Here is a 25018-nt window from a genome sequence, read left to right as displayed (position 1 = left end):
GGAGGATGAAAGTTAAAAACAAAACTTATGTTAAACGTTTTTTTTTTTTTAAATAAAAGTACTCCCACATGTTACAAACATTGACTGTAAATGCAAAAAATATATATATATATTCCATTGCTTGCACAGATTTGACGTTTCTTTGTGCAGTGCGTCACCAAGTGGCGTTTTTGCGCCACATACATATTGTTATGTAAGATTCAAGTACCGTCGGAAATATCTAACGCGCATATAACGACGGCTGCAAATGGAGCTGGAAATATAAAATAAAAATATGAGCTAAAATGATTAATAGGCTACAAATAGCTTCTGACTAGCACTGAATGGTTGCTAGTCAATGATTTGTTATTAAACGTATTACACTAACTGTGAGTTTTAGTAAAACGGAAACAGAATATTTTAACTTTTATTTGCATTTTCGCATTTTTCGTATTATTGTACATCTTTAGCTTTGCTATCATACTCCTGTGTAGTATAATAGCCTATTTAAGGCTTTAGAGCCGAAACGTTAAATTGAAAATACGATTTACGACGGTCTTTGAAGGTATTATCTAACCAGCTGAGTGAAGTACGTCATCAGTGTGAGACCGAAAAGGGTGAAAGGTGTCCTGACAGTGGTTGTGTACAGGGTAAAGTAGAGGTCTGCACCAGAAGAAGAAGAATGATGAATGTAAATAGATTCGTGGTTTTCTCTAAATCTGTTAAACTCACAAAGCGGCTCCTCGTCTGTCACGTGCGACCAGCTGGGAAACAAGAGCTCCACGTTCAACAACAGAGATCCATCAAAACTCACTCCAGAAACCTCGCTTATGCCAAAGATTTGTTCCTGGGCCAGGTGAACAAGGTGAGGCAAACACACACGATACACAATATACATTCAAATTCAAATTCAAAAAACTTTATTTGTCCCCGGGGGGGCAATTCAAAGGCACACAGAGCAGGAAGTTAACAACAGTGCAGGTAGAAACATTTTAACCTCAATATAAAGTGTCAGTTTAAATACAACATAAAGCTTAAACTTAACTTAAAAATGCAAAATATGAAGGAGTAGTTAAGTTATATATATATAAGAGATAGTCAAGGATGGTATACGTATACTCGTCTAATATGGCATTTTATAGTATATTATAGTATTATATAATTCTAGTAAAGTTAAAGTACAATATAATATTGGAATATTGACACTTCATAGGGCTGAGAGAGAGAGAGAGAGAGAGAGAGAGAGAGAGAGAAGCAGGGTGAAGAGGAAGAGAGAGAGAGAGAGAGAGAGAGAGAAGCAGGGTGAAGAGAGAGAGAGGGAGAGAGAGAGAGAGAGAGAGAGGAGCAGGGTGAAGAGAGAGAGAGAGAGAGAGAGAGAAGCAGGGTGAAGAGGAAGAGAGAGAGAGAAGGGTGAAGAGGAACAGAGAAAGAGAGGAGCAGGGTAGAGAGAGAGAGAGAGAGAGAGAGAGGAGCAGGGTGAAGAGAGAGAGAGAGAGAGAGAGAGAGGAGCAGGGTGAAGAGAGAGAGAGAGAGAGAGAGGAGCAGGGTGAAGAGGAAGAGAGAGAGAGAAGGGTGAAGAGGAACAGAGAAAGAGAGGAGCAGGGTGAAGAGAGAGAAAGAGAGAGAGAGAAGGGTGAAGAGGAATAGAGAGAGAGAAGCAGGGTGAAGAGGGAGAGAGAGAGGAGCAGGGTGAAGAGAGAGAGAGAGAGAGAGAGAGAGAAGGGTGAAGAGAGAAAGAGAGAGAGAGAGAGGAGCAGGGTAGAGAGAGAGAGAGAGAGAGGAGCAGGGTGAAGAGAGAGAGAGAGAGAGAGAGAGAGAGAGAGAGGAGCAGGGTGAAGAGGGAGAGAGAGAGAGAGAGAGAGGAGCAGGGTGAAGAGAGAGAAAGAGAGAGAGAGAGAGAGAGAGAGAGGAGCAGGGTAGAGAGAGAGAGAGAGAGAGGAGCAGGGTGAAGAGAGAGAGAGAGAGAGAGAGGAGCAGGGTGAAGAGAGAGAGAGAGAGAGAGAGATGAGAAATAGATGAACTGGCAGCTCTACAGAAGAAACGTATAACGTTATTTTAATGCAACATGAACTATATCGATATTAACGATATTGTCCTAACCTATATCTGGATTGAAAATATATCGATATATATCTTAAAAACTTGATTTATCGCCCGGCCCTGAACACTCATAGTTTTCACTGGAATGGGATGTTTACTAAAGTCATAGACACACAAGTATACCACCAAAAACACAAGAATATTACATTATATTATTACACTCTTACAAACTCAAACGTCTCTGCTTCACTGTGAGTGTTGCTGAACCCTGATTGGTGCGTGGGGCAGCTGTGGTTCAGATGATGAGAGTCGCTCGTCTCTCAGCTAAGGAGGTTTGGGGTTCTAACCCCAGTCACATGCCGAAGTGTCCCTGGGCAAAACACTGAACCCCAAAAATGAATGTTTATGAATGTGATTACTTAATACTGATGGATGCTTTGCGTAGCAGCCTCTGCCGTCAGTGTGTGAATGTGACCTGCGGTGTACAAATGGCTTTGAATAGTGAGAAGACTAGAAAAGCTCAAGCCCATTTACGATGCTCCATGAATGTTTTCCACTGAAGCCCAGCCCACCGTCTCTAATTTAGACCTCATTACAATACAAAACAACAATACAATACTTTATTGTTTGTTTTTCACAGCTTTGTAAAGTACACAGGTAAACATATATGATGACATTACACACACAGACCTCCCTCTACGTAACAGTAACTCATCATTTCCCCATTTTGAAAAAGGAGAGTATACTAATACTAATAATGATTATTATTATAATAATAATAAAACATTGGATTTATAAAGCGCTTTTCTGAACACTCAAAGATGCTTAAAAAAGAAAAACAAAACACTAAACATTCAGTTCACAGCTATTCTTCCAACAGTAATTTAAGATAAGATGAGATAAACCTTTATTTATCCCAAAACAGAGAAATGAACAGTGTTACAGCAGCTAAGGGGAAAAAACAATGAAACATTCAGTAATGGTAGGAGCCGACGTAACAAGTAACCACTAGTGTGGTCTATCTTGAAGAAGATCAGTGGTAGAGTTTACTTAAAAATACAAATATATATATATATGTAATAAAAATGCTTGTGGTAGCAAGTATGAGTACAAGTTGTGCATTCTCCCATTTGAACTTTTATTAATATCTAAACAGTTATTTAGTCTCAGGCCTTCAGTAGTTGGTAAACAATGTGTTGGTCTGAATTTAGCACACAGCTAATGGGATTGGAGTGGAGTTTCCAGGATGTGTTCGGACGAGACATCATTCATCATCTGCTAAATTCTGCTAAGTAATATCGAGACCCTGATCTAAATAATGTCTCGGGTACTGATGCATGTTTTGCCATCTGAGCTTGTAAGTAGCAGAGCACTTGTTAGGTTTAGCTATTAATGGCTGTGGATGTCATTTCTTAAAGAGTCATTTTCCCCTCACAGGCCGAGGTCTTCCCTTATCCAGAGATTGGAAATGAGGAAGTGGATGAGCTCAACCAGCTGGTCGCTCCAGTGGAAAGATTTTTCAGTGAAGAAGGTGAGAGAGCAGATCTCGTGAATGCAGGAGTCAATTAAATAAAAAAAATTTAAAAATGAATTTGTGCCTTTGATCGCACCATTTTAATGCAGGGATTGGGACCTTGCTTTATGTTGCCTCTGATTAAGTAGATCATCTGTTTTTCTTTGGCCTGGTCCTCAGTTGACTCTGCAAAGATTGACCGAGAAGCCAGGATCCCTCCAGAGACTCTGAATGGGTTGAAGGAGCTTGGGCTGTTTGGAATCATGGTCCCTGAGGAGTACGGTAAGAGCTGTGTGCTTTATTCAAACTTAACGTAACTAATTATGACGGGAATGGACAAAGTCTTGATACAGTTACTGACATTAGCTTGTTAATAAATGACCAACATGTAGATTAAAACACTGAACGAGGTTACACTGCTGTTGATCTTTGTTATTACACAAAATTACATCAGAGTTACACGGTGAAGTAGATGTAATTATTTGCGTTCCAATCGTAGAGAATAGATAAATAAAAGCTGTAAAATAGTCGCTGATGACAGGCGAATTATCCCTCAGCACAGTCGCCGCGGGTTTGAATCCGACCTCAGCCTTTGCTACATGTCACCCCCCCCCCCCCCGCTCTCTACCCCCATTATTTCCTGTATCTCTTCAGCTGTTCTATCTATAAAAAAAAAAAAAAAAAGGCAACAAATATCTTTAAAAAACAGATAAATAAGTTAAAGCGTTTTTGCGATGTGGACGATTCAGCATCGGTGCAGTGACAGAACATAAAACCATTATTGCATCCTGACGTTGCTTGTAGATTTTCCAGCTGCAGCCGGACCTATATAATGAATTTATTTTGGTTTACAGTGTAAAAACACTTCTAAAGCACTTCCTGAATAAAAAAGGGAGTTCATATTTGACTCCATTTTGCAGAAAAGGGACTAGACCTTAAATTGGGACAGGCTTTTATTTCAAGTTTTATTGTATGTTCACTTACCTGTCCAGGTGTCTTATTTTTTAATATGCTCTCTTTTCATCAACCGAGTTTAAACCCTATTGTGACTTTAAAACGTCGCCACAACCATTTCTCTCATTTCTTTTGTTGTAGTAATAAATACAGATGTTATTTTATTAGCACTGAAGGCAGTTTCTCGTGTTTATCCTGCCAGGGGGTCTGGGACTGTCCAACACCATGTACGCGAGGCTGGCAGAGATCACCTCATTAGACGGCTCCATCGCTGTGACTCTGGCTGCACATCAAGCTATCGGACTGAAGGTTAAAACATTTTTTTTGAAAAAGGGCAACATTGTATAACAAAGTTGTAAATGAGACTTTCTGCCTTGGCTCTGTCTGAAGTCTGGGCTCATTATCTGCATGTTTCTTATGTGGACAAACTGCAGGGAGAGTGTCAGTCTATGATCACTACATTCCTCTATGTGCTCTGCAATATATGCTTGGTGTTTCAGGGGATTCTGATAGCAGGAAATGAGGCCCAGAAGGAGAAGTATCTGCCCAAACTAGCCTCAGGAGAACACATCGCAGCTTTCTGCCTCACGGAGCCTGGAAGGTAAAAGCTTCGACCCTTTCATTTGCATGTCCTTCACTGTCTGTGTAAATGATGTGCTCTGTTTCTCCTTTGTGTAAAAAAAAAAAAGTCAAAACCACTCTAGAGAAATGTTTATTTATATATTTATTCTTTGATGTCAACCTCTAGTTTTGCTGTCATTTGTCACCAAACTGGTTGTTTTCCTTTTGCCTTGTTTGTCTTCCTTAATTAAGCGTTCTGTCATAGGCCGACAATCACACAGCCAGAGAGCAACCTGCTACACAACACAAAATACACAGAATAGAAGAAGTGAACTTAGCCACAGAGAAGTCACTCATTGTTTTGTGGACTCTTATTGAAGCTCAAGTTTGACATTTTGTACATTGCCAACATACAAAGGCTCAGTTTGAATCCCACCTTTGGCTCCTGTCCCGTATGTCATTCCTCACTCTCTCACTCCCTGATTTTCCAACTCTGTCCTCTGTCCTGTCTCTACATTGATGGCACAAAAAGCCCAAAAATAAATCTTTGGAAAAAAAATTGTACACAGAACAAGGCACTAGTCGGGTCACTGCTGTAGCGACCGGTCAGTCAAAAGTAGCTACGCAAGAAGCTGTAACCTCAGGTGTTGAAAACTTAAGCCATTGCAGAATCGCAACAAAATTGCACTTCCTTGAGTCTCCACTTGAGGCTGACTGCAAAAGCCAAAGAATCCCCATGAGGTTAATTGTCAAAATGCCCAGGTTCACAGCAGAAATAAACATGTTTACAGCCTGGTTCCAAAATACATTTAGTAGCAATAGCTCATTTCTTAATTGGTACACACTGGGGCTGAACTTTGCTATAACTCATTTTGGTTTTATGACGTTATGTTTTATTCACACATTTGCATAATTAGAGGGGTGGCTGAGTTGACTGACAGGTGGATGCGTTGTAGCTGTTTTTCCAGGAGGCCACAGCTCAAAAGTCAGGTTGAGATAGCATTTCCATAATTGAAACCATCCATCGACTCTTCATAAATTCTCTTCATAAACCAATGGATGAAGTCACTGAGACTGTGTCCATGTTTTATACAGTCTATGCTGTGCACTTTGACACACCCTGCTTTGTCTTGTATTTTACTCTAAATGGGACAATAATGTACAAACTGGACATCATGTTGTATTGAAAAGACTTCAAACTAGCAATTTACATAATAGACTCATTAAGAAAAAACTAACTAAAATAAAAAGTCGACTTAGACCAAACTGGCATACTTGAGTTAAAAATTTAATAGGAAATATTGTACTCATTATCAGGCCTTCTTTTGGGTTTTCTTTTGACATGATAGTTTATATAGTCTCTGTCAAGTTGAATCTACTCTGATTAAATGTAGTAAGATCAAGACTCTGCAATCGTTTCAGGTTTCTTTACTGTTTGAGTATTTGGTGTATTGTGAGAGTTTAATGGTCAAGCTGAAATTGTGAAAGCATCTACATTTTGTCTGCATGTGGTTGAATTACCTTGACTTACGCTCAGTTCCACCATTTCAGTGGAAGTGATGCCGCCTCCATTCAAACTCGGGCAACCCTGTCAGAAGACGGAACACATTACCTGATCAACGGCTCCAAGGTGAGAGGAATTCAGTTTGCCGTTGTTTAATCTGAACTTCAAATGACCTTTTACATTCTGTTGTTTTGCCTCATTTCTGAAGCTCCTTTGTGTTTGTGTTTGTGTGACCAGTTTTGGATTTCAAACGGAAACATGGCAGATGTTATGACGGTGTTCGCCAGGACAGAGGTGGTTGTAGATGGTGAGAAGAAGGATAAGATTACCGCATTTATCGTGGAGAGAGCTTTTGGCGGAGTCACCAACGGCAAGCTTGAGGACAAACTGGGCATCCGGGGATCCAACAGTAAGATCTGCATTAAGAAAAACCTCTCGGAAGGATAAACTCTCAGCAATGGTTTTTCATACATTATGTGCCTTTTTCTGTAAATAGTAAATGAAACTTCTTGCCTTTTTTAGCTTGTGAAGTGAACTTTGACAACGTCCCAGTGCCAGTGGAGAATGTGATAGGAGAAGTCGGAGGTGGATTTAAGGTAAGCTCCTTCCTCTTCTTCATCACTGTATCTGTACGGTTAGATCCATTTGTTTACCTCATTTCTTCTTTGTGTTGAACAGGTGGCCATGAACATCCTGAACTCGGGGAGGTTCAGTATGGGGAGTTCCTCAGCAGGAATGATCAAAAAACTGATAGGTAAACGTTCTCTACGGCAGCTGAGATTTCTGTAAAAGAAAAAAGAGCTTTCATGCTTTGTGTTTTTAAACGTAATCAGTTTTACATCAGCTGTGTCCGGCTTTCTGTAGAAATGACCTCTGAGTTCGCAATGACCAGGAAGCAGTTTAACAAAAGGCTGGGCGAGTTTGGTATGATTCAGGTAAGGTTTTCCTGCTTTGAGTTGCGTGATTTTAACACCACCTCTCGGTGTAGTCAGAGGTAAAACAAGGTGTGTGTTTGCTCTGTAACTGTAGGAGAAGTTTGCACTGATGGCTCTCAATGCCTTTGTGATGGAGAGCATGGCGTACCTGACGGCAGGGATGATGGACAGACCGGGCCTTCCAGACTGTTCTCTAGAGGCCGCTATGGTTAAGGTGAGGTACCTTTCTAATTGAATATGAAACAAGTGTTAAAATGAAGAACTCGTTAATTTGAATTGTCCATCTTTTTCCTCAGGTTTTCAGCTCAGAGGGGGGCTGGATTTGTGTCAGTGAAGCTCTTCAGATCCTCGGAGGTCTGGGTTATACAAAGAACTACCCCTACGAGCGCTTCGTCAGGGACTGTCGTATCCTGCCCATCTTTGAGGTATGGTAACACCTATTCTGTCGTTACATCCAGGGCTGTAGTCACACTGCTTACAACAAATGTCATGTTATCACAGACTTTTGTCACCATTTAAAGAGCACATAAAATAGAACATAAACGTAAAAGTGATTCATTCCTGGTGTAGTGAAAGTACAAAAGGCTCTTCAGGCAGCTGATCAGAGCACTGCAGGAGGAGGAACACCCGCCCACATGTGTGTGTGTTGTGCTTGTTGCGTGTGTCTGTGTGTACAAAATCCTGTTAAAATAAAGTGGCTTTCTGATCTCAAAGTAAATCAGTGAAAACATGCTAAGTTAAATGTTTTTACAATTACAGGTGTAAAGGTGAGATTTACTGAGAATAATCTAAATGTTGTGATGAAATTTACCACCAGTAACGATGTATAGCCGCTGTGTAGACTTCTGTGCTGCTACTCGAGCCAGTTTGTCAATGTTCAGACCAGAATCTCCCTTTGGTAATAGACTTACTATGAACAAGTAACTCATACATCCCCACTTCAAAAGATTTTCCCCCTGGAAACGACTTTTAAACAACATTTAACTTCTAAATTAGTCTTCCCTTTTTTGTTATGGAACAGTGATATGTTGTTCGTAAGTTAAAACTCGTCAGGTGAGAGGTACTTTGAACTCCAGTATTTCAAAGAATCCTGGGTTTATACATTTTGTTCTTCTTGTTGGTTTATAAAGCAGATCAATTCTGTCAGTGGCCACCAGGTGGCGTATTTAACTTTAGAAACAAAGTCAAGTGAGAATGAGAGTTCTTTTGAGTTGGGGCTTAATGATTTATCCATTCATGGATTAAGTAAACCTGCAGCTAATGAGACCTTACATTTTTTTGTATCATACAATGACAATTAGGTGAGAATAAATCAAAAGTGGATTTTTTTTTTATGTAATTATCCAGGTTTTGACCTCTCATGATTTAAAGCCATTACGAATATCAAAATGTAAACTAAAGCCCAACTGAGTTGTGTTCTTTAGTGGCTGTATGAAGGGTATAATACATAATAAGATGACATGCCACTATATTACTTAACATTGTTTATTTTTAGGGGACCAATGAGATCCTGAGGATGTACGTCGCTCTGACTGGAATGCAGTATGCCGGCAAAATAATCACAGGAAAGATAAAGTAAGAATATGATGACAATATGATGATGAGACATAAGATGACACTAAAGATTGTGATTGTAGTTCGTAAAACATTTTGTTCAAAGCTGCATCAACCAGTTTTTTCAATTTTTAGCCTCCCAGAAACTCACACATCTTAATATTCATATTGTAGATTTTTTTTGTTTTTGTCTCGATTAAAAAGTACCACCTGATCCATCCCCTTTCACCTTGTATATAAGTATTTCCTTGACCATGGTTGTTATAAATAAAAGATATGATTTACTCAGCTCATAAGCTTCTGATTATGAAGGTTTAACTTTGTGTGGCCACGCTAACTGTTTGTAAAACTCATGAAGGCATCCAGTTACATCTCAAGCTGTTTTCTGAGACCTTCTTCTGCTCTGTCTGCAGGGAGATGAAGAAAGGAAATATAGGTCTGGCTTTAGGGATGGTGGGACAGAAGCTGAGGACCTCATTAGGGGGTTCAGTGGACCTCGGCCTGACGGGAAAAGATGGCGTGGTTCACCCCAGCTTGGCAGTAAGAACTTTAAAATGAAACATTTTGTGCAACGCTTTAAATCAATTTTGTTGTTTTGAGGAGACTCAGGAGTTTTCTGTTTAAAGGAAAGTGCAAAGAAGTTGGAACTGAATGTCAGCCTTTTTGGATCCACAGTGGAGAGCCTGCTGTACAGATTCGGAAAGGTAATATTTGATTGATTTTACACTCTGGAAAAAATACCCTGGGATGTATTTTCTTAAATGTTTCCATTTACCCTTGAACAACATTTCCATTTCTCTTGAACGGCTGAATAAACAAGCTGTTGTAGAGATCTGTTCATATCTTCAGTGTCTCTTAAGTGTTTGTCATAGAGTTCTTGTTTTCTTCTTGGACCGGGCTTTTTGTAATCACGGCCTTCCCAAAGAAGCTATGAATCCCTTGGAAACAGATCAGCTTTCCAAGTCTCCACTTCCTGTATCATTTAAATCCACTGAATCAGAGCATGAGATGTGTCCTCAGAGGGCCTTCCTCACCCTGCAGTCCTCAGCTGCTTTAAAACAACACATTAAACATTGAAGTTCAAAGCACTTATTTCAACATCACAAATCACAAATGATAAAAGCCGGTAAGAATTTAATTCAGTGGGGGGGATGGTAGCCTAGCGGTTAGTGTCGTGCCCCATATACAGAGGCTTTAGTCCTCAAAGTGGGCAGCATGGGTTCAAATAAAAGCATAAAAAGCCCAAAAATGTATCTTTAAAAAAAACTGAATACGTTGTAGTTTGATAGCTCTTAGGCTAACAGTAGAAGACTTCCAGATTTTTCCTGATTATAGTAACACAAAGTGTGATGTTGACGTCATAGAATCAACTTTTTTTTGGACATAAAATAATCGCCCTGAACTTTCCACTTCTTACCCCTAATGTCCTCAACTTCAGCTTAGTTCCTGTTCCTTTAGCTGGAGTGATATGAATCACATTCAGGGTTTAATGTTAACATCAGTGTTCTATCACAATCTGATCCCAGACAGATCTATTCACAGCCAATTCAAGCTTTTGCTTTAAAAAAAAAAAAAGTTTTTTCCCAGCCAGCAGCAAAATCCGACCACGTTTGTGGGGAAAAAAAGGCAAAGAGGACCTCTTAAAAGAAAGCAACACTCTGTATAATACAATAACAGACATGCTAGACACACATAAGCAGAATAAATATATGTGTGAAGTAAGGGATCTGTAACAACCATCTGTGACTATACCTTACTTATTGCTATATTACAAAGACCCGGCCTATCCATCATGAGCACTTTAGCAAAGCAGCAAAAGTTACAGTGGTAAGAAAAAACTGCCTTATTAAAAGGCAGAAATCTTCTGATGCTCATGACGAAACAGCCTTCACAGGCCTAGACTGCGCCGGGCTTGGAAGGGGATAGGGGGAGAGATGGGATAAGATGCAGGAAGAGGGATAGGGAGCAAGAGGGTGGTTCTTTTTCACCAGCAGAGGGCGGGCAGCATCATCACTCTCCAGAGTGTCGAGTGGTGACGCACGTATATGCACAGTTACTTCCCAGCTGAGTGACCATCTCGTCTTCATTATATAGCTTTTCCACAAGTTAGGGATCAACGCAATAAATGTGTTTATCTAAATCTATCTATCTCTAGAGATATCATAGATCTAAGAAAGATATCGGCCGATAAATCGATCAAGTATTTTTTCTCTCCCCGATATTGATATCCCCAGAAAATATCATATCGGTCAATATCTACTGTGAATTCATCTAAATCTTTACGGCAAAGCCAGGAGTACAAACTTCAGTCGACTAACAATCCGCTAGATAAAGATAAAAATGTCTTGTATAATAATGGAAGATTATAACTGACAGTTTAAACTGGGTGTCTGTATTCTAACGATCTGCCTGCTCATGTTTCCTGCTCTGTAATCCCTGACAGAAGAGAGAGATTTTTAAATAATATTCCTTTCAATTTCCATTTGTCATTATAATATTAGCTTGAAGCTGCTAGCAGAGGCTTACCTGTTTTTGCTTTATAAAATGTTTCTGAACTTTGTGATTCAGGCACACTTTGCAGTTATTTATGTTGGAACAGTCCAAACTCCAAACCCCTCCCACCGAGAGGTTAGGTTTGATCTTAGGCCTCAGAAGGGCATCCAGGACATCCTGCCCCCCCCCCCCCCCCCCTTCGTAGTTGAGACACCATAGGTATCACATATTAGCCGAGTATTAATCATGGTGTCTGTCTGTATGGTCTAAGACTGAAAAACCTCCAAACACAGGAAGTCATTCATCACAACTTCAGAGCAAAATCTAAACTGTTTCCTGACGAGAGAGTGAGTGTCTGATGTAGGAAAAAGCTGCAGTCTTCTTGGTACCAACCACAAATGTGCCATTATTCCATGGCATATCAGAGACACGCTTAAGTAGAATTAACTTAATTCATTTCTGGGCTTGGAAATCAAGGACGAGTGAAGTTTCTGTGTGTTTGTCGTCTGACGTTTTCAGAGCATAGTGGATGAACAGCTCATGCTGAAGAGGGTAGCAGATGTGCTGATCAACCTCTACGCCATGACAGCTGTCCTGTCCAGAGCCAGCCGCTCCATCAGCATCGGCCTCAGGAATCACGACCACGAGGTGAGAAGACCGATCGAACAGACTGCAGTCTTGTTATTAACGGTCTAGCTTTCAAAGTTAAACCATTTATTGGTCTAGCTACAAAATCACGTCAACAATGAACATCCCTTCAGAGCAGTTTTCCATTCAGCAGGAGATCGGCCCACACTTTGCCTCTCATTTTAGACAACTTCAAACTGACACTATGCTCCCAGCATTTATACAGGTTAGCAGGGCAACAGCAGCAGTTAAATTATCAGTTTGAATATTCTTAATTATCTCAAAATTTAATAACAGACCCATGGGACTTCATGTTTAAATTGTTCTTCCCAGAGCTTCAGTTCAGGCCTTTGCAAGAAACAACAAGGCTACTTCGTGTATGGAAGGATGGCTGAGGTTAATTTTTCTCATTTCTGCTTAGAAATGTTGTCCTCTCTGAATATTAAAGCATTACCTGGTTTCTGCGTTGAAGTTAATATCAAGGAGTCCCATTTAAAGTTTGAAGGACAGTAAAGAGGTATCAAATCAGTCTGCTTTATCAAGTAGTCACATCTGCCATCAAGCTGGCTTCAGTTGTTCACTCTCCACAGGGGGGATTTGATTGGTAGTAAAGCACAAGTGTAGTAGGGGGCAATATTTGGCCCATTTATTACTATTTACTTCAAATAACACTGACAATAAGTCACAAGTACCTCATAATTAGAACCTCTTATCATTTGCTTGAATTGTGTGGTTGGGTTCAAAGGAGTGCCTCTTCTATTCGTGGAATCACACATGCATTACAGTCACGCTGATGAGAGAAACCAGTTCATTAAGTGGTTTCATTCAATAACAAAGTATTAATAGAAAATCCTGTCTTTGCTAAATTCAGTGAAGTTTGGGTCTTAACTAAACACACATTGTTTAACAACAAGGTGAGGCTGGTTTCACTTACTAAAGCAAGTTTTAGTCTACTGAAAGCCATTAAAGCAGCTTGAGAATGTCACGCATGTTCGTGGAGAGTAGAGTTTGTATGAGAGCAGACGGAGGTGAAGGAGGACACAGGACGGCAGAGCGTAAACACGGACTGCAAAGTGGCCGTGTGTGTAATCAGAAACAGTGATGTAGAACAAAGCACCGCGCAATAACCCTCAACAGAGAGACATTAAAGAGGCCAGCGAATGCTTTGCGTTATCCTCTTTGGCAACACTCTCCTGTGTTTCAGATGGGCAGTCCACTGTAGCTACAGGCACAACGGACTACAAACAGGCAGTGGTCCACCCTTTTGTAGTTTATGCAAAACACACACAGACTGCAGGGATCCTGTCCAACTGAATACCATCCAAAGATTTGTGACTTTTATAAGACTTAACGGTTTTGCCCCGAGGATCAAAAAGGAACACAAGGTTCAAGGACGTGAATAATTTTAAAAGCAAATGTGGCTTTAAATAGGCCTCACTCTGACTGTAGAGGATTGTATATTTTGAAATATTTACATGACAAAGAGGAGACGTGTTGACCTGATTTTATTCTAAATAGATATGGGATATTTTTAGAATGGAGTGTAACGTTTTCAGTTGTTGTGTTGTGATGTTTTGCACCACGTCAGCAGATAAACTTGGACAGACCGATGTTTTCAATCTCGTTTCACATTTGATTAAATTCTGACATGTTGCACTTTAATCTGCCTCCTGCATCTTGTTCAGTCTTCTTTTTTGCCTGTTTGAATTCATGGTTTGATGAATGACTGTCTGTTTTCTAGGTACTTCTCGCAAACACGTTCTGCAGCGAAGCTTTCTTCAAGAACAACTACTGGATGACTCAGTTGCAAAAACGTAAGTACAATACATCACAGTAATTGAGAACAGCCAATTTTTTTTTTACTGCATCTCAAGTACAAAAGACTTGCATGTGTTGCGGAATTTCCCCACCAAGACCACATACCAACACCCAGACCCCCCTGCTGCTTTTCATTTTCACACTGCGCGTGTCTTTTTTAATGACCTACATGTAATGCAGGGCTTTCCGGTGACATGATCCAGACTTATGAGAATGTTGTGTTTTGTATTTAACCAAACGAAGGCGGCTTGTTTTGTAATTCTCATCTCAATTTGTTCCAGACGCTCCTGAGAACAACGATGCCAACATCAAGAAGATCGCCAGGGAGGTCTTGGAGAACAGAGCCTATGTCTGCTCTCACCCTCTTGAGAGAACATACTGAGCTCTCCCATGTCACTCTAACACTTTGCCTCCTCTATTCTGATTGGACAATATGAACAAGTCATATTAGCGATTCTAATTATTTGTTTGGGCTCTTCTATTCGAACTGACTTTTGTTGATATTATTTGTATACATTAAGCGATTTCTTGCTTTAGTTACTTTATTTTGTTAAACATTGAATCCAGATAACATCAGAGGTGTGATGACTTTCTATGAAGGTTAACCCAAAGCACTTAATGAGCTCACTGCTACATTATTGCCCAGATGCTGGTGTTATTCCTCTGAGCCTATTTAGTGTACAAGCTCAAATTTTTGTGGGTTCTAGCTTCTACGATGTTCCGTGAAGGCTGGACGTCTGTTATACGTGCCTTTGTCTCAGGTGTGTACTTTTGGAAGTTGAAGATACTCTTCTCCTCATCTGTCAGAGGCAGGGCGGTCCGTTTATACAGGAAAGAGTGCTGCTTACTGAATCCACTCTAAGAGTCGGCACAAAAAAAGAAACGAGATCATTATGTGTACTGTCTGCTTAGTGTGTTTGATCTTTTTGAATAAAAGTGGTAAGTTAAACTGACTTGTAGTTGTACTTGCTGAGAGCTGTGTCTGGGGATGGCATTGCTTTTGCTGCTGAGGCTGCAGTCCGCACAGGGGCCTGGAGCCGGGGCCGCTCTCTTGTCTTCAACTAGTTTGTCATCTTCAGAGTTGATCACAGACAGTTGGGGAAAAGGCTGCAAAACAAAACACTGCTGTTGGCTACAGACTGAAGGTTATTACTGTCTACTGACCAAGAAAAAAAAAAACATGTGCACAGTGTGATTACAGTGCAACATAAAATGTTTTTTAATGAACTTACATGTTTTAATGGGCATAGTATAATTATTTAAAAAATAAACTGCAACTTATATTTGTTTAAATTAACATTTTGAAAATGAGCTAGATTACCTCCTGCAGTTCTCTAGGTACTATCAATAGTGCTGTCTGAGAAATACTGCTACAGCTGGACTAATGATAGTCTTTAGTGTCCCTTCATAGCATCATTTGTCCTGCCTCGTATGCACAGAAATATATATACGCAATTAAATGGTAAAGCAGCTGTTAACATTTTTGATTTGGAGGTTAGCCATATCACCTGAAAAGGTTGATTCATCATCCCTGGAGCAGCCAAAAATGTGAATAAAGGTTTAAGAAATGTTCATTTGTTTAAAAAAAAAAATTCCTGGGACAAGAATCTGCTGCTTTAGACTCTGTACACTTAACACGACTTCCCATTTCTGTGCATTGTCTTTATTGTTTATGCCGAAATAAAAACCAGACAACAAATACTATGTGTTTTTTTTAATGAAACTCATCAGTTTAAGGACAGCGGATTTATTAAGATGGAAATAATAAACATTATTTGAGATTAAGTGTCTTGCCCAAGGACAAATTAGACATGTTGCTGCAGGAGCTGGGGATTAAACCCACGACCTTCCGGTTGAGAGACAATGACTAGACAAACTGAGCCACAGCCGCCCCTAGAGTCACACTGATGTCTTAAATTTGTCATTGTCAGTGATAGATAACCAAACTATATCTAAAGTTAGAACATTTTAAACATGTCCAGCATACCAAAATGTGCCGCTGTCAAAATATAACTGGGACCTGAAGTTTTTGTTTTGTGCCATTTTAATGCAAGCTCAGCCAATGAAAAACATTGTACCTTCAATGTCATGCCTGGTTTCCTGAGTGAATACTTCTTGGGCTCGTCTTTCAGTATATCCTGTGACTTTCCTCCCATGTGGCACTTAAACTGTGGGAACGGGGTGTTGAAGTTTCCTGGTGGTTTGCTGCCTGATATTTGGGGAAGCCGCTCCTGCTTCAGACGGTCCCCTGAGGATCCAAAGCATAAATTTCACTGTACAGATCTAAATCTCTTTAGACTCAATGCTTCACTATTCATAAAACTATAAAGGTTATCAAGTGACTTCCCTTGCAGGATGGTTTGACAGAGACACCATCACAAATAGATGCAAATTCACTGCTGACATTATTGAAGATCCCCCTTCACTAAATATATATTTCAGAGTGGTGCAGCAGTGTGTTACCATAACGAAGACACTTATCAATATTGCCCCTGAATGCTGAGCAAACATTTAAAGCCCAGACAGTTCGAGAAAGAATTCAATATACAACTTAGTGCATTAAATTAGTTAGAGCCTTCTCTGTCACGTCTATCAATCAATTTGTCAGAAATACTGTATGTCATCACACAAAGCACAACTGTTCAATGGCTAGTTTGAAACCCAACTAATCGTTGTCTAGTATGTGCACATAAAGAACTGTTTGTCCAAATTCCATTAAAACAATTTTTGCTGAATGCCCAACATGCCTTAATGTGTCTTAATCCATACTGTTGTAATTTTCTCCAAATACAGATCGGCCTAAATGTGAGATACTAATTACTTAGCCTAGAACACAGTGGTGTAATACATTTTATTATTTTCATGTCAAACTTTCCGCCTGACCACCAAGACTATCATGTGAATGCATTTAGTTTGGGGTGTAGTTGACTAGCAAAATATTTTACATGAAATCAAATGTATCAATCTTGTGAGAGGAAGACCTAATTTCTCATCCTATCCCTCACCACATACATACATATATATATATATATATATATGTATGTGGTGAGGGATAGGATGAGAAATTAGGTCCTCAATGCATACAATTGAGGAATGTTTTGCTAATAGTTTCCTGAAATCGTAAAAAAAAAATACCAAAGGAAAAATACTTCCCTGACACAATGAGGTCTGAAAATAAAAAAGAGGAACTGATATTAAATAAGGATGTTGTACTCTGTTGTGAATGTTTAAAACCTTTTTTTTTATAGTGCTTTGTTGTGGTTTTTGTTGACTGGCTCCATTTGCTGCTAATTATTTCTGTCTGACAACCTGCCTGCTGGTACATTATCAGATCTGAACCTCTATCATGAAGAAGAGGATTTAACTAAAATACAGAACCTCAAAAATATCTGGAGGGCTTGAATGTAAACATAATGTATCTAAATGGGTGCAACTTCAATTGCATTGTTACGTGCCTTCATAAAAGTATTATTCTTTGATATTTCTCGGTCGTTTTCAATAATAAAGAATAGAAGCATGGAAAAACAAACAAAGAGCAGGAGTGCCTAGTATACAATGGGCAACAGAAAACAGCTGTTGGTTCCTGTGATGGATCTCTATTTATTTGCCAGCTGAACTTCAGTTTAAAGAACTCTTCTCTTCTGATTCTGACACCAAATGCTGACATTCACACCTGTGTGCTTTGATGGGTATACTGGACATGTATATCTGTCTGACATGTGGGTGTTAACATTTGGCCAGTTACTCATGGGAAAAGAAAAAGAAAAATCATTATAAGACCAAATAACCATATACATAAAAGCTGCACCACGTTTAGCAGTCTCTAGTGTTTTATGGTGTAGTGTTAAAGTGTGTAGCCTACCAGTCAGGTATATGGAGGCAGGAGTTGGGCTGAAAAAGGGGGCAGGTTTGCTATAGAGCTGAAAGTCCTCATGGCGCTGGTTCCAGGCCAATCTGTCTCGTGAAAGTGTGGGCTTCAACATGTTGGCATGTAGGATGTTCTCTCTCCAAGGCTAGAAGCACAGTAAACGGTAATATTAGAACTTGAACCCTCAACAGTTAACTGGACTGCTCCAAAGTGAACAGTAAGGTTAACATTACTGACTATGTAGACAGCCATTAAAATGTTATCCATGTGCCAAGATTCAAGGGATGCCCATAAACTAAATGTTTCTTTTCCTGTGAAAACCCACACTACTGATAGATGAAGATCTCACCTTCCTCAGCTCCTCCACTCGAGCCTCATCTAGATGTCTAGGGTGCTCTGTGGGCCTGCTCGTAGTCGAGACCCAAACTTTAGCGGTGGCAGTGGAGCTGGAGTCAGGTTTAGTGGTCATGCTTCCTGGCTCCACTGTGGCACTGTGATACTGCTGACTGTAAGTGAACCTCCGCCCTGGCACCTGAAGTTTTCATCAGAAAAAAGCACATTACATTTATGGTCATTTCTCTGGACACATTCTTTCAGTGTCTGCAAAAAGATAGCCTAACAAATAAAACCAGTTTCATCTTTGAAGTTTTTTCTTTTTGTGGATTTATGTATAAAGGTTTTCTAATTATTTGGCCACCGTTACAGGATTACAAATTGATAATTAGTGTTTGTACATGTTACCTTTTCATTGTGGGATAATGCAGTCAAAAGCAGGAGCAGGAGATATTGGCCACTAAGCAGAAATGAAACAAGATTTGATGGCTTACCTAAGAAAACAGCTAATCTGTTACATGCAACTCAGTTCTCTCTCTCTGATTCTCCATCCTCGCTCTACCTGCTGCACACCTGAGTGCAATTTGCACTCAAGGGAGGGGGAGGGGTATTGAGAGGAGCAGGTAGAAGTGAAGGGGTGTTAGAAAAACTTGAGGTTTAAACTGAAATTCGTGGCGTTCTGATAAGTTTCGGTCTCCATTTTCTCAGTCTTTTAGTTTAATCATTTTGTATTCTAATGCCAGCAGATGCAGTTTCTTGTTATTCACCGTCCTTTTAGCTCTTTTTAGGTCTTCACAAACTCCTGAGAGTAAAGTTCCCCGCCACACTCTCCATTATGTTCACACAAATAGCTGAGGTTGTAAAACTTTACTAGCTGAAAAAAACTACAGGAGTAAATTCTGATTCACTTTGCTGTTTAGAATATATTTTTTTCCAGTTCCATTTGCAGATTCCTAATCGCTTAAAATAGTTAATCCACTTTTTATGTGCTATCCAAGTGCTTCATAGCATTGATATGCACTGTATATATCAGTAGCTGAATGTGTTACAGTTCATAACCACCCTGATGTTTGCAGCTGATTCTCTCTTCAGTTAATTGCTGGTTGATCTGATGTCCTGTTGAGTACAAGTTGAGGCCTAATGAATGTATCATATAAAGTTACTTGTGATCTCAAAAAAACAAGAAGACTGCACAAACATGCAACTATAATCAAGCCACCATGCTACATCCCGATATATTAAGATGCACTCTATGCAGTATGTACTTCTTCTATCGACCAGCTGTTGTAAATATTATACAACCAAATGATCGAACCTTGGCCATCTCTTTGCGGATCATCTCCATGGCTTGCTCCTTTGAGTTGAGGGTCTGGATGCTGTAGTTGTGTGCTGGTCTGTTTGTGCACTGGTCCATCCTTAATACTGCAGCTTCAGGCTTCTGCAACCGCTTACTTTCCTCATGCAACTTTTTAATATTGTCCTGGAAAATAACATAATATATAAATGGCTCTCTTAATAAGTTTGAATAAACCTCAGAGTGATTCAAGTCTACAGACCTGAATGAAGTCCTTGAACTGGTTTTGCCTGTGCCTCCATTTCATGTACTCGCTGTTGTGCATGTCGAGCGACGAATGTCTTTTCATCCGGACAGGCAGAGAGGGAAGGTCAACCTCAGGTTCAGCAGTTGCTTTTTGCTCCCACTGCTCATAGTGTATCCCAAATTCTTTGCTCATGCTGAGAATCATGTCAGCTGTGGGGAAGAGGTTGTACTGCACCACATCTTTAAGTTGGCTCATTTGACAAATCTGGCTCAACCTAGAAAAAATACAAAGAATTCTCAGAATGACATAACTCATCTTGATGAAGTCTACTATGCAATTTATATTAGATTTCATAACAAAACATGGCTGTCCATTCAAATAATAATAACGCATGAGATAAAAGGAACATCACTTCTAGTCTTGGCCACTGAACTACAAATCAGGTGGACACCCCTAAGGACAGCTAATAATGTTTTCTCCAGACATGCTAGAGGACACTCTACGACACTCTCTCCACTGAACGGCACTCTTAAAGGCACACTATCATGCTTTATCTATAATAGGGGCATTCAGGGTATTTGTTATGCATTTGTTCATTGTCTGCTTGAGAAAAAATGTGTTATTCTTCATTTAAAGTAACACAGGTTCTTCATCTTTAAAAACATTTTATACAATGTAGATGGGATTGTAATTTTTTTTGGAGTTCACAACTTGAAAGAGTTTTAAACACTAAGTAGGACTTCACTTAATAACAAACAAACAAAGGTAGTGACTAGCTGTTCAACACGGTTAATATTTGGCAGCCATGGAGCCAGCAGAAATAAAATAGATGATGTTGATAAATCATAGTCATGAATTAGTGTTAAACATGCTCAATTGTGCTTACTGTGTAAACACAGTGGTATAATGTCAGTGTTGTGCTTACAGCGTGTTCCACTTCTACAAAGTGACCAAAAACCACTCTAGCGTTTGTGTGTTTGTGACTTAAAGTATTTTTGATTTGTCGTAAATGGGGTAAAACATTGCAGTATAACTATCTGACCTTGTACCTTGTCAAAGCTTGGAAGCAGCCTGGGGAGACTTTGTCTCTTATGTAGATCACTGGCTGTCTCATGATGGTCTCTAAAGACTCACATAAATGAATGGGACTCAGGCTCACATCTAATGAGTCATAGATGCGCTTGAAGAAACCCATGTCTGAGTTGTAGTGGACTATCACATGCTCCTCCACACTCCCACTTAGCCTGCAACACATCACACTGTTTTTAGGATTGTCATTGGAATTTAAACACTCAATTTAAGTAGACAGAACAGCTGAAAACTGTTAGTTGGCTGTTTGGCAAGATTTAGTTCTTGTGCTTACTTCATCGGAACAGCCTCCCAAAGTCTCTTCACTGCTTTATGTTTCAGCCCTTCAAGAACAAAGATGTGCGTCCTCTTATCTACCACATGGAATCCGGTAACGAAGTCCAGATCCTGGCTCTCATCAAGCTTCAAATTCATTATGTAATTTGATAGGGCTTTCTCTATATTTTCCCGTGAGCCCAGATGGAAGGCTGATGCATTGATTCTGAGGATATCTGACCTCAGCTTGGTCATCACAGACAAGTTGTTGTAATCAAAAAGGTAGATGATGCGCCCAAATGGTCTGTAAAAGGGGTCTAATTCACAACTGTCATTTTTATTATTTAGTGGACAAGCTAGCTCAACCTTGACTTCAAGTGTGGAATTGGCCTCCAAATAATGTCCTTGTGGCATGGGCTCACTGTGTGCTAATGTATCTGACATAGTCCTGCTACGTGCACTTTGCTCCCAGTGCTGCAGTGGAGTGGGTGGGCAGCGTTTTATTGGCAAATGCACGTTAAGGCTTTTCTTTCCACATAGCAGCTCACAGAGGTTCAGGCTTGCAATTCCATAGGAGTTCATATTTGCTGTCGTCTGTTTTGATTGTGCCATACCACACAGGATGTCATCATCTGACCCCATGCCAGACTTTGCTGGAGGTTTTGGTTGTTCTTCCAACTTTCTGTCGCGATCATGAACCTCTATCTCAAGAGGTGGACCAGAAAGGAACAAACTGAGTTCTTTGGGACTCATCAAGCCAGTCAGGATAACATTCACATCTCTGAAGTAGATCTTGGCTCTGTGCTCATGATGATGAGTTCTGTGCATAGTCAAGTTATGGAACTTGTACTGACAATATACAGGCAAACATTGTTCCTGAGAATATGAAAAATTATAATTATGTCAAGTCATAACTCCTTTCTAAATGTCCAAGGCAGCAAATCAAATATTATTGACACTGAAGACTTCACAATTGTTCTTAATAGTAAGTGAGGAGACAATGTAATCAACACAAAAGTCCTGAACAAGTAATGTTTGAGTTGTGATGCTGTAAATTCTGTAAACATTGAGTGTAAGGCATACCTGCAGGGTGTGCAAAGGGACTGGAGATGACGGCATTGAACTGGCTGACAAAATTGTGATTACCAACGGATTGAGTTCAGCCCTCAGCTCTTCAGATATTAAAGGTCTGTCCAAAGAGATATTGCACATGACCTCAAATACACCAGCTGAACAGACTGGGAATTGATCAGTCAATGAAGTCCCACCTAGTAAACACAAAAAAAATATTTATTTATTTATTTTTATGATTTATGTATTTTATAATAAAAAAAATGCAATCTGTTTTTATGTTGTTCAACTATATGTTCCAGACTAAAATATCTCAACAGTAATGAGATATTTACAGGGGATTATCCATCAGATTTTGGTCATGTTGGTACTTTTCCTTGAGCATGATTGTAGAATAGACTTTGTTTCCAATATTAAATTTCAGCTATTTTAAGCTAATTCCATTTTTTTTATATATATTGATGCTTATGAAGCAATTACTATAACTTGCTAAATGTTGCTAAGAGCTACGCTCATGATGGATTAACGGTGGGTCTTTGTCATAAAGCAATGAGTATGGTTTTTTACCTGTTTTGAGATTACATTTGTTATGAATTGGCGCTATACGAATAAAGATTGATTGATTGATTGATTGATTGAATTATGTCCTATGACGAAAAATGTCATTGTTTCTCGAACCCAAGAAGACATGATAATATAGTAGGAGTGAGCAGTTATTCGGCAACTTGAACATTGGGCCCCACAAAATAAATCTGAGGGGTTACAAAGTGATGAACAAATAGACAATGAGAAAAACATTTCTAATACAACTATAGTGAGGTTCAGTTTTTCATTCTTTCCTTTCATCTTGGTCCTTTTTAAATATAATTGCTGGATGACGTAAATATCTGTAGACCTCTCAAAAAACAATAGAAAAAAGTGACCTTGTGGTTGATCTGGTCAGTCATTGCTTGTTTTAAAGTCTGGAAAACACTGTTTTAGGAGCTTATTGTTGATAAAAGTCTGACTCACCTGCCAAAAAATTAATGGGACTTATTTCAGCGGAGGACGTTCCAATTTTGTTGATACTCTCAACGTCAGAAGTATCAACGGTGGATTTTTTAAAACCTGATTCCAAGAGAGGTGCAACATTATTTTACATCATAGTTTACAGCAAAGAACATTAAAATGTTTACTAGCAGGTGGATTTACCTTGTTCTTGCACAGATGAATGGCAACCTAACAAGATATCTTTTGTTTTTTTGGACACGTTTGGTTTCCTCTGACATGACCTTCTCATCATGTTAACCATAGACTTGATTCCACCTTGGACTGAATGAATCATTCCATTTAACACAGTAAACATAATATGTATAATTTTTGGGTCATGATGGGGCAAACTGAGATTAAAGCTTACTGTCTGTTGCATCTTCAGACGTATCCTGTGGCAGTCTGAGGGCTTTCAGTCTGTCATAGCGGGCTTGACTGGACAATTTGCCCTTGTTGTTCCATACATGGAGCTTTATCTTATGAGATAGTAGACTTATCAGCATATCCCTGTTAACCCTGACATCAACTTTCTGTGTCAAACCAATCCATATCTGATCCCCCTCATACCATGTCCTGAGAATCTGAAACAAAAGTCAATCAGTTATTGTTTGCATTAAAAGTATCTGCTGTTCTTTTTTCTTATCATCAATGTTTTGTTGAAGACATCATCATCCATAATTAAATGTAACTCTAGTCAGTGTAGGCACTTTATCGTTGTTCATTCAGGATATTCATTAAATGTTGATTAAGGTGAAACACACAGACACAGTCATTCACCAGGTCATGGTTACCTTGACCTCATCCTCTTTGTACATTTTTGCCACTGGTCCAAACACAACTAGATCCACTTTCACTGTCTCTGTATCACCTGGCAACAGCTTGTATTCAATATGATACAGGCTCTGAGCTCTATGGGTTTTCAAGGCAACAGATGAGTCTTCATTAGATTTATTAGCCCTCGCTTCCCCTAACAATGAAGAAAAATTAAATCATCAAGGATCAAGGATGAATTGAAGATTTTCCTTTGATTTGAAAAAATTAGAATTTTATTTTGTATTTAAGTACACAAAGACTGACATTCTTACTCATCCTACTTTAGGTGTGATGATTTTTTTTTTTTTTACAAACTAATGAAAACTGTTTACACATTCTATGCAGCAAACGTACCTCTTGGGACAGCTATTGCAATGTAAACTGTCCATGTGATGTAATAGGAGCTGTCATCTGTGTGTGTTGGGATATCCTCTGTAGAACCTGGCCTATTTTCCAAACCATGCTCTGTTGACAACATATCAGTACCAAGGACAATGGCATCTTCTTTTCCGTCTTCACCAGAGTCTGAATTACAACGACCCGTCTCTGACATGGTCTTTGATTCCATGGTAATACTTTCCATGAAAAACACTGTGAAAAGTGTAAATGAGAAATAACAGCAGGAGGATGTTGGTGTTTACAGTTCACATCAAGTCTGTAATAAGAGCAAACAATCAGCAGAGAGTTAATCACAAATGTTAGGTTAATACAAGCTTATAAGAAACCAAAAAAAAACGTTTTAAAACATGTAGTTTAACTAGATACACGCTAAACACAGTTTTTTTTATAATGTTATCAGAGTAAAATGTATGTATGAGTTCATACATACATTGTCAGATTTGAGATGTGACAAATTAGTTATTTAAAGTGTTGGGAATAATTTACTTTGGGGTTTGATTTTTTTTTTCAGGTTGCTTAAATTATATTTCAAGTGATAATAATTAAATAGGAATCAAGTAGCCTACCCTAATTTGATTATAAATGAAACAATGAAGTGATATGGAGAATATTCAGAAAGGATTGTCCATATGATAATGTTCA

General features: G+C 39.3%; 2 protein-coding genes across 2 annotated transcripts; one reads left to right on the top strand and one right to left on the bottom strand.

Moving 5' to 3' along the window:
- Positions 1 to 579: 579 nt before the first annotated feature.
- Positions 580 to 15535, top strand: acad9 (acyl-CoA dehydrogenase family, member 9). The gene is made up of 18 exons (XM_020632740.3): positions 580 to 844; positions 3457 to 3550; positions 3713 to 3814; positions 4689 to 4795; positions 4987 to 5087; positions 6599 to 6677; positions 6789 to 6960; positions 7074 to 7147; positions 7230 to 7305; positions 7416 to 7486; positions 7581 to 7700; positions 7783 to 7911; positions 8982 to 9061; positions 9454 to 9580; positions 9667 to 9744; positions 12053 to 12181; positions 13902 to 13974; positions 14260 to 15535. Exons 1-18 carry the CDS (start codon positions 662 to 664, stop codon positions 14358 to 14360), a joined length of 1896 nt encoding a protein of 631 aa, XP_020488396.2. The 5' UTR covers positions 580 to 661; the 3' UTR covers positions 14361 to 15535.
- A 188-nt stretch (positions 15536 to 15723) lies between these two features.
- cfap92 (cilia and flagella associated protein 92 (putative)) lies at positions 15724 to 23440 on the bottom strand. The gene is made up of 10 exons (XM_065955337.1): positions 23327 to 23440; positions 23147 to 23242; positions 22148 to 22332; positions 21084 to 21940; positions 20770 to 20964; positions 19736 to 19994; positions 19495 to 19659; positions 18196 to 18378; positions 17841 to 17991; positions 15724 to 16226 (listed from the first exon to the last, which is right to left on the bottom strand). The coding sequence occupies exons 1-10, from the start codon at positions 23424 to 23426 to the stop codon at positions 15937 to 15939; spliced, it is 2481 nt and encodes an 826-aa protein (XP_065811409.1). The 5' UTR covers positions 23427 to 23440; the 3' UTR covers positions 15724 to 15936.
- Positions 23441 to 25018: the final 1578 nt, after the last annotated feature.

The sequence above is a fragment of the Labrus bergylta genome, chromosome 5, assembly GCF_963930695.1.
Source record: "Labrus bergylta chromosome 5, fLabBer1.1, whole genome shotgun sequence".
In the NCBI taxonomy this organism is placed as follows: Eukaryota; Metazoa; Chordata; class Actinopteri; order Labriformes; family Labridae; genus Labrus; species Labrus bergylta.
Note: the sequence above shows the minus strand (reverse complement) of the source record. Positions and strands in the feature narration are given on the sequence as shown.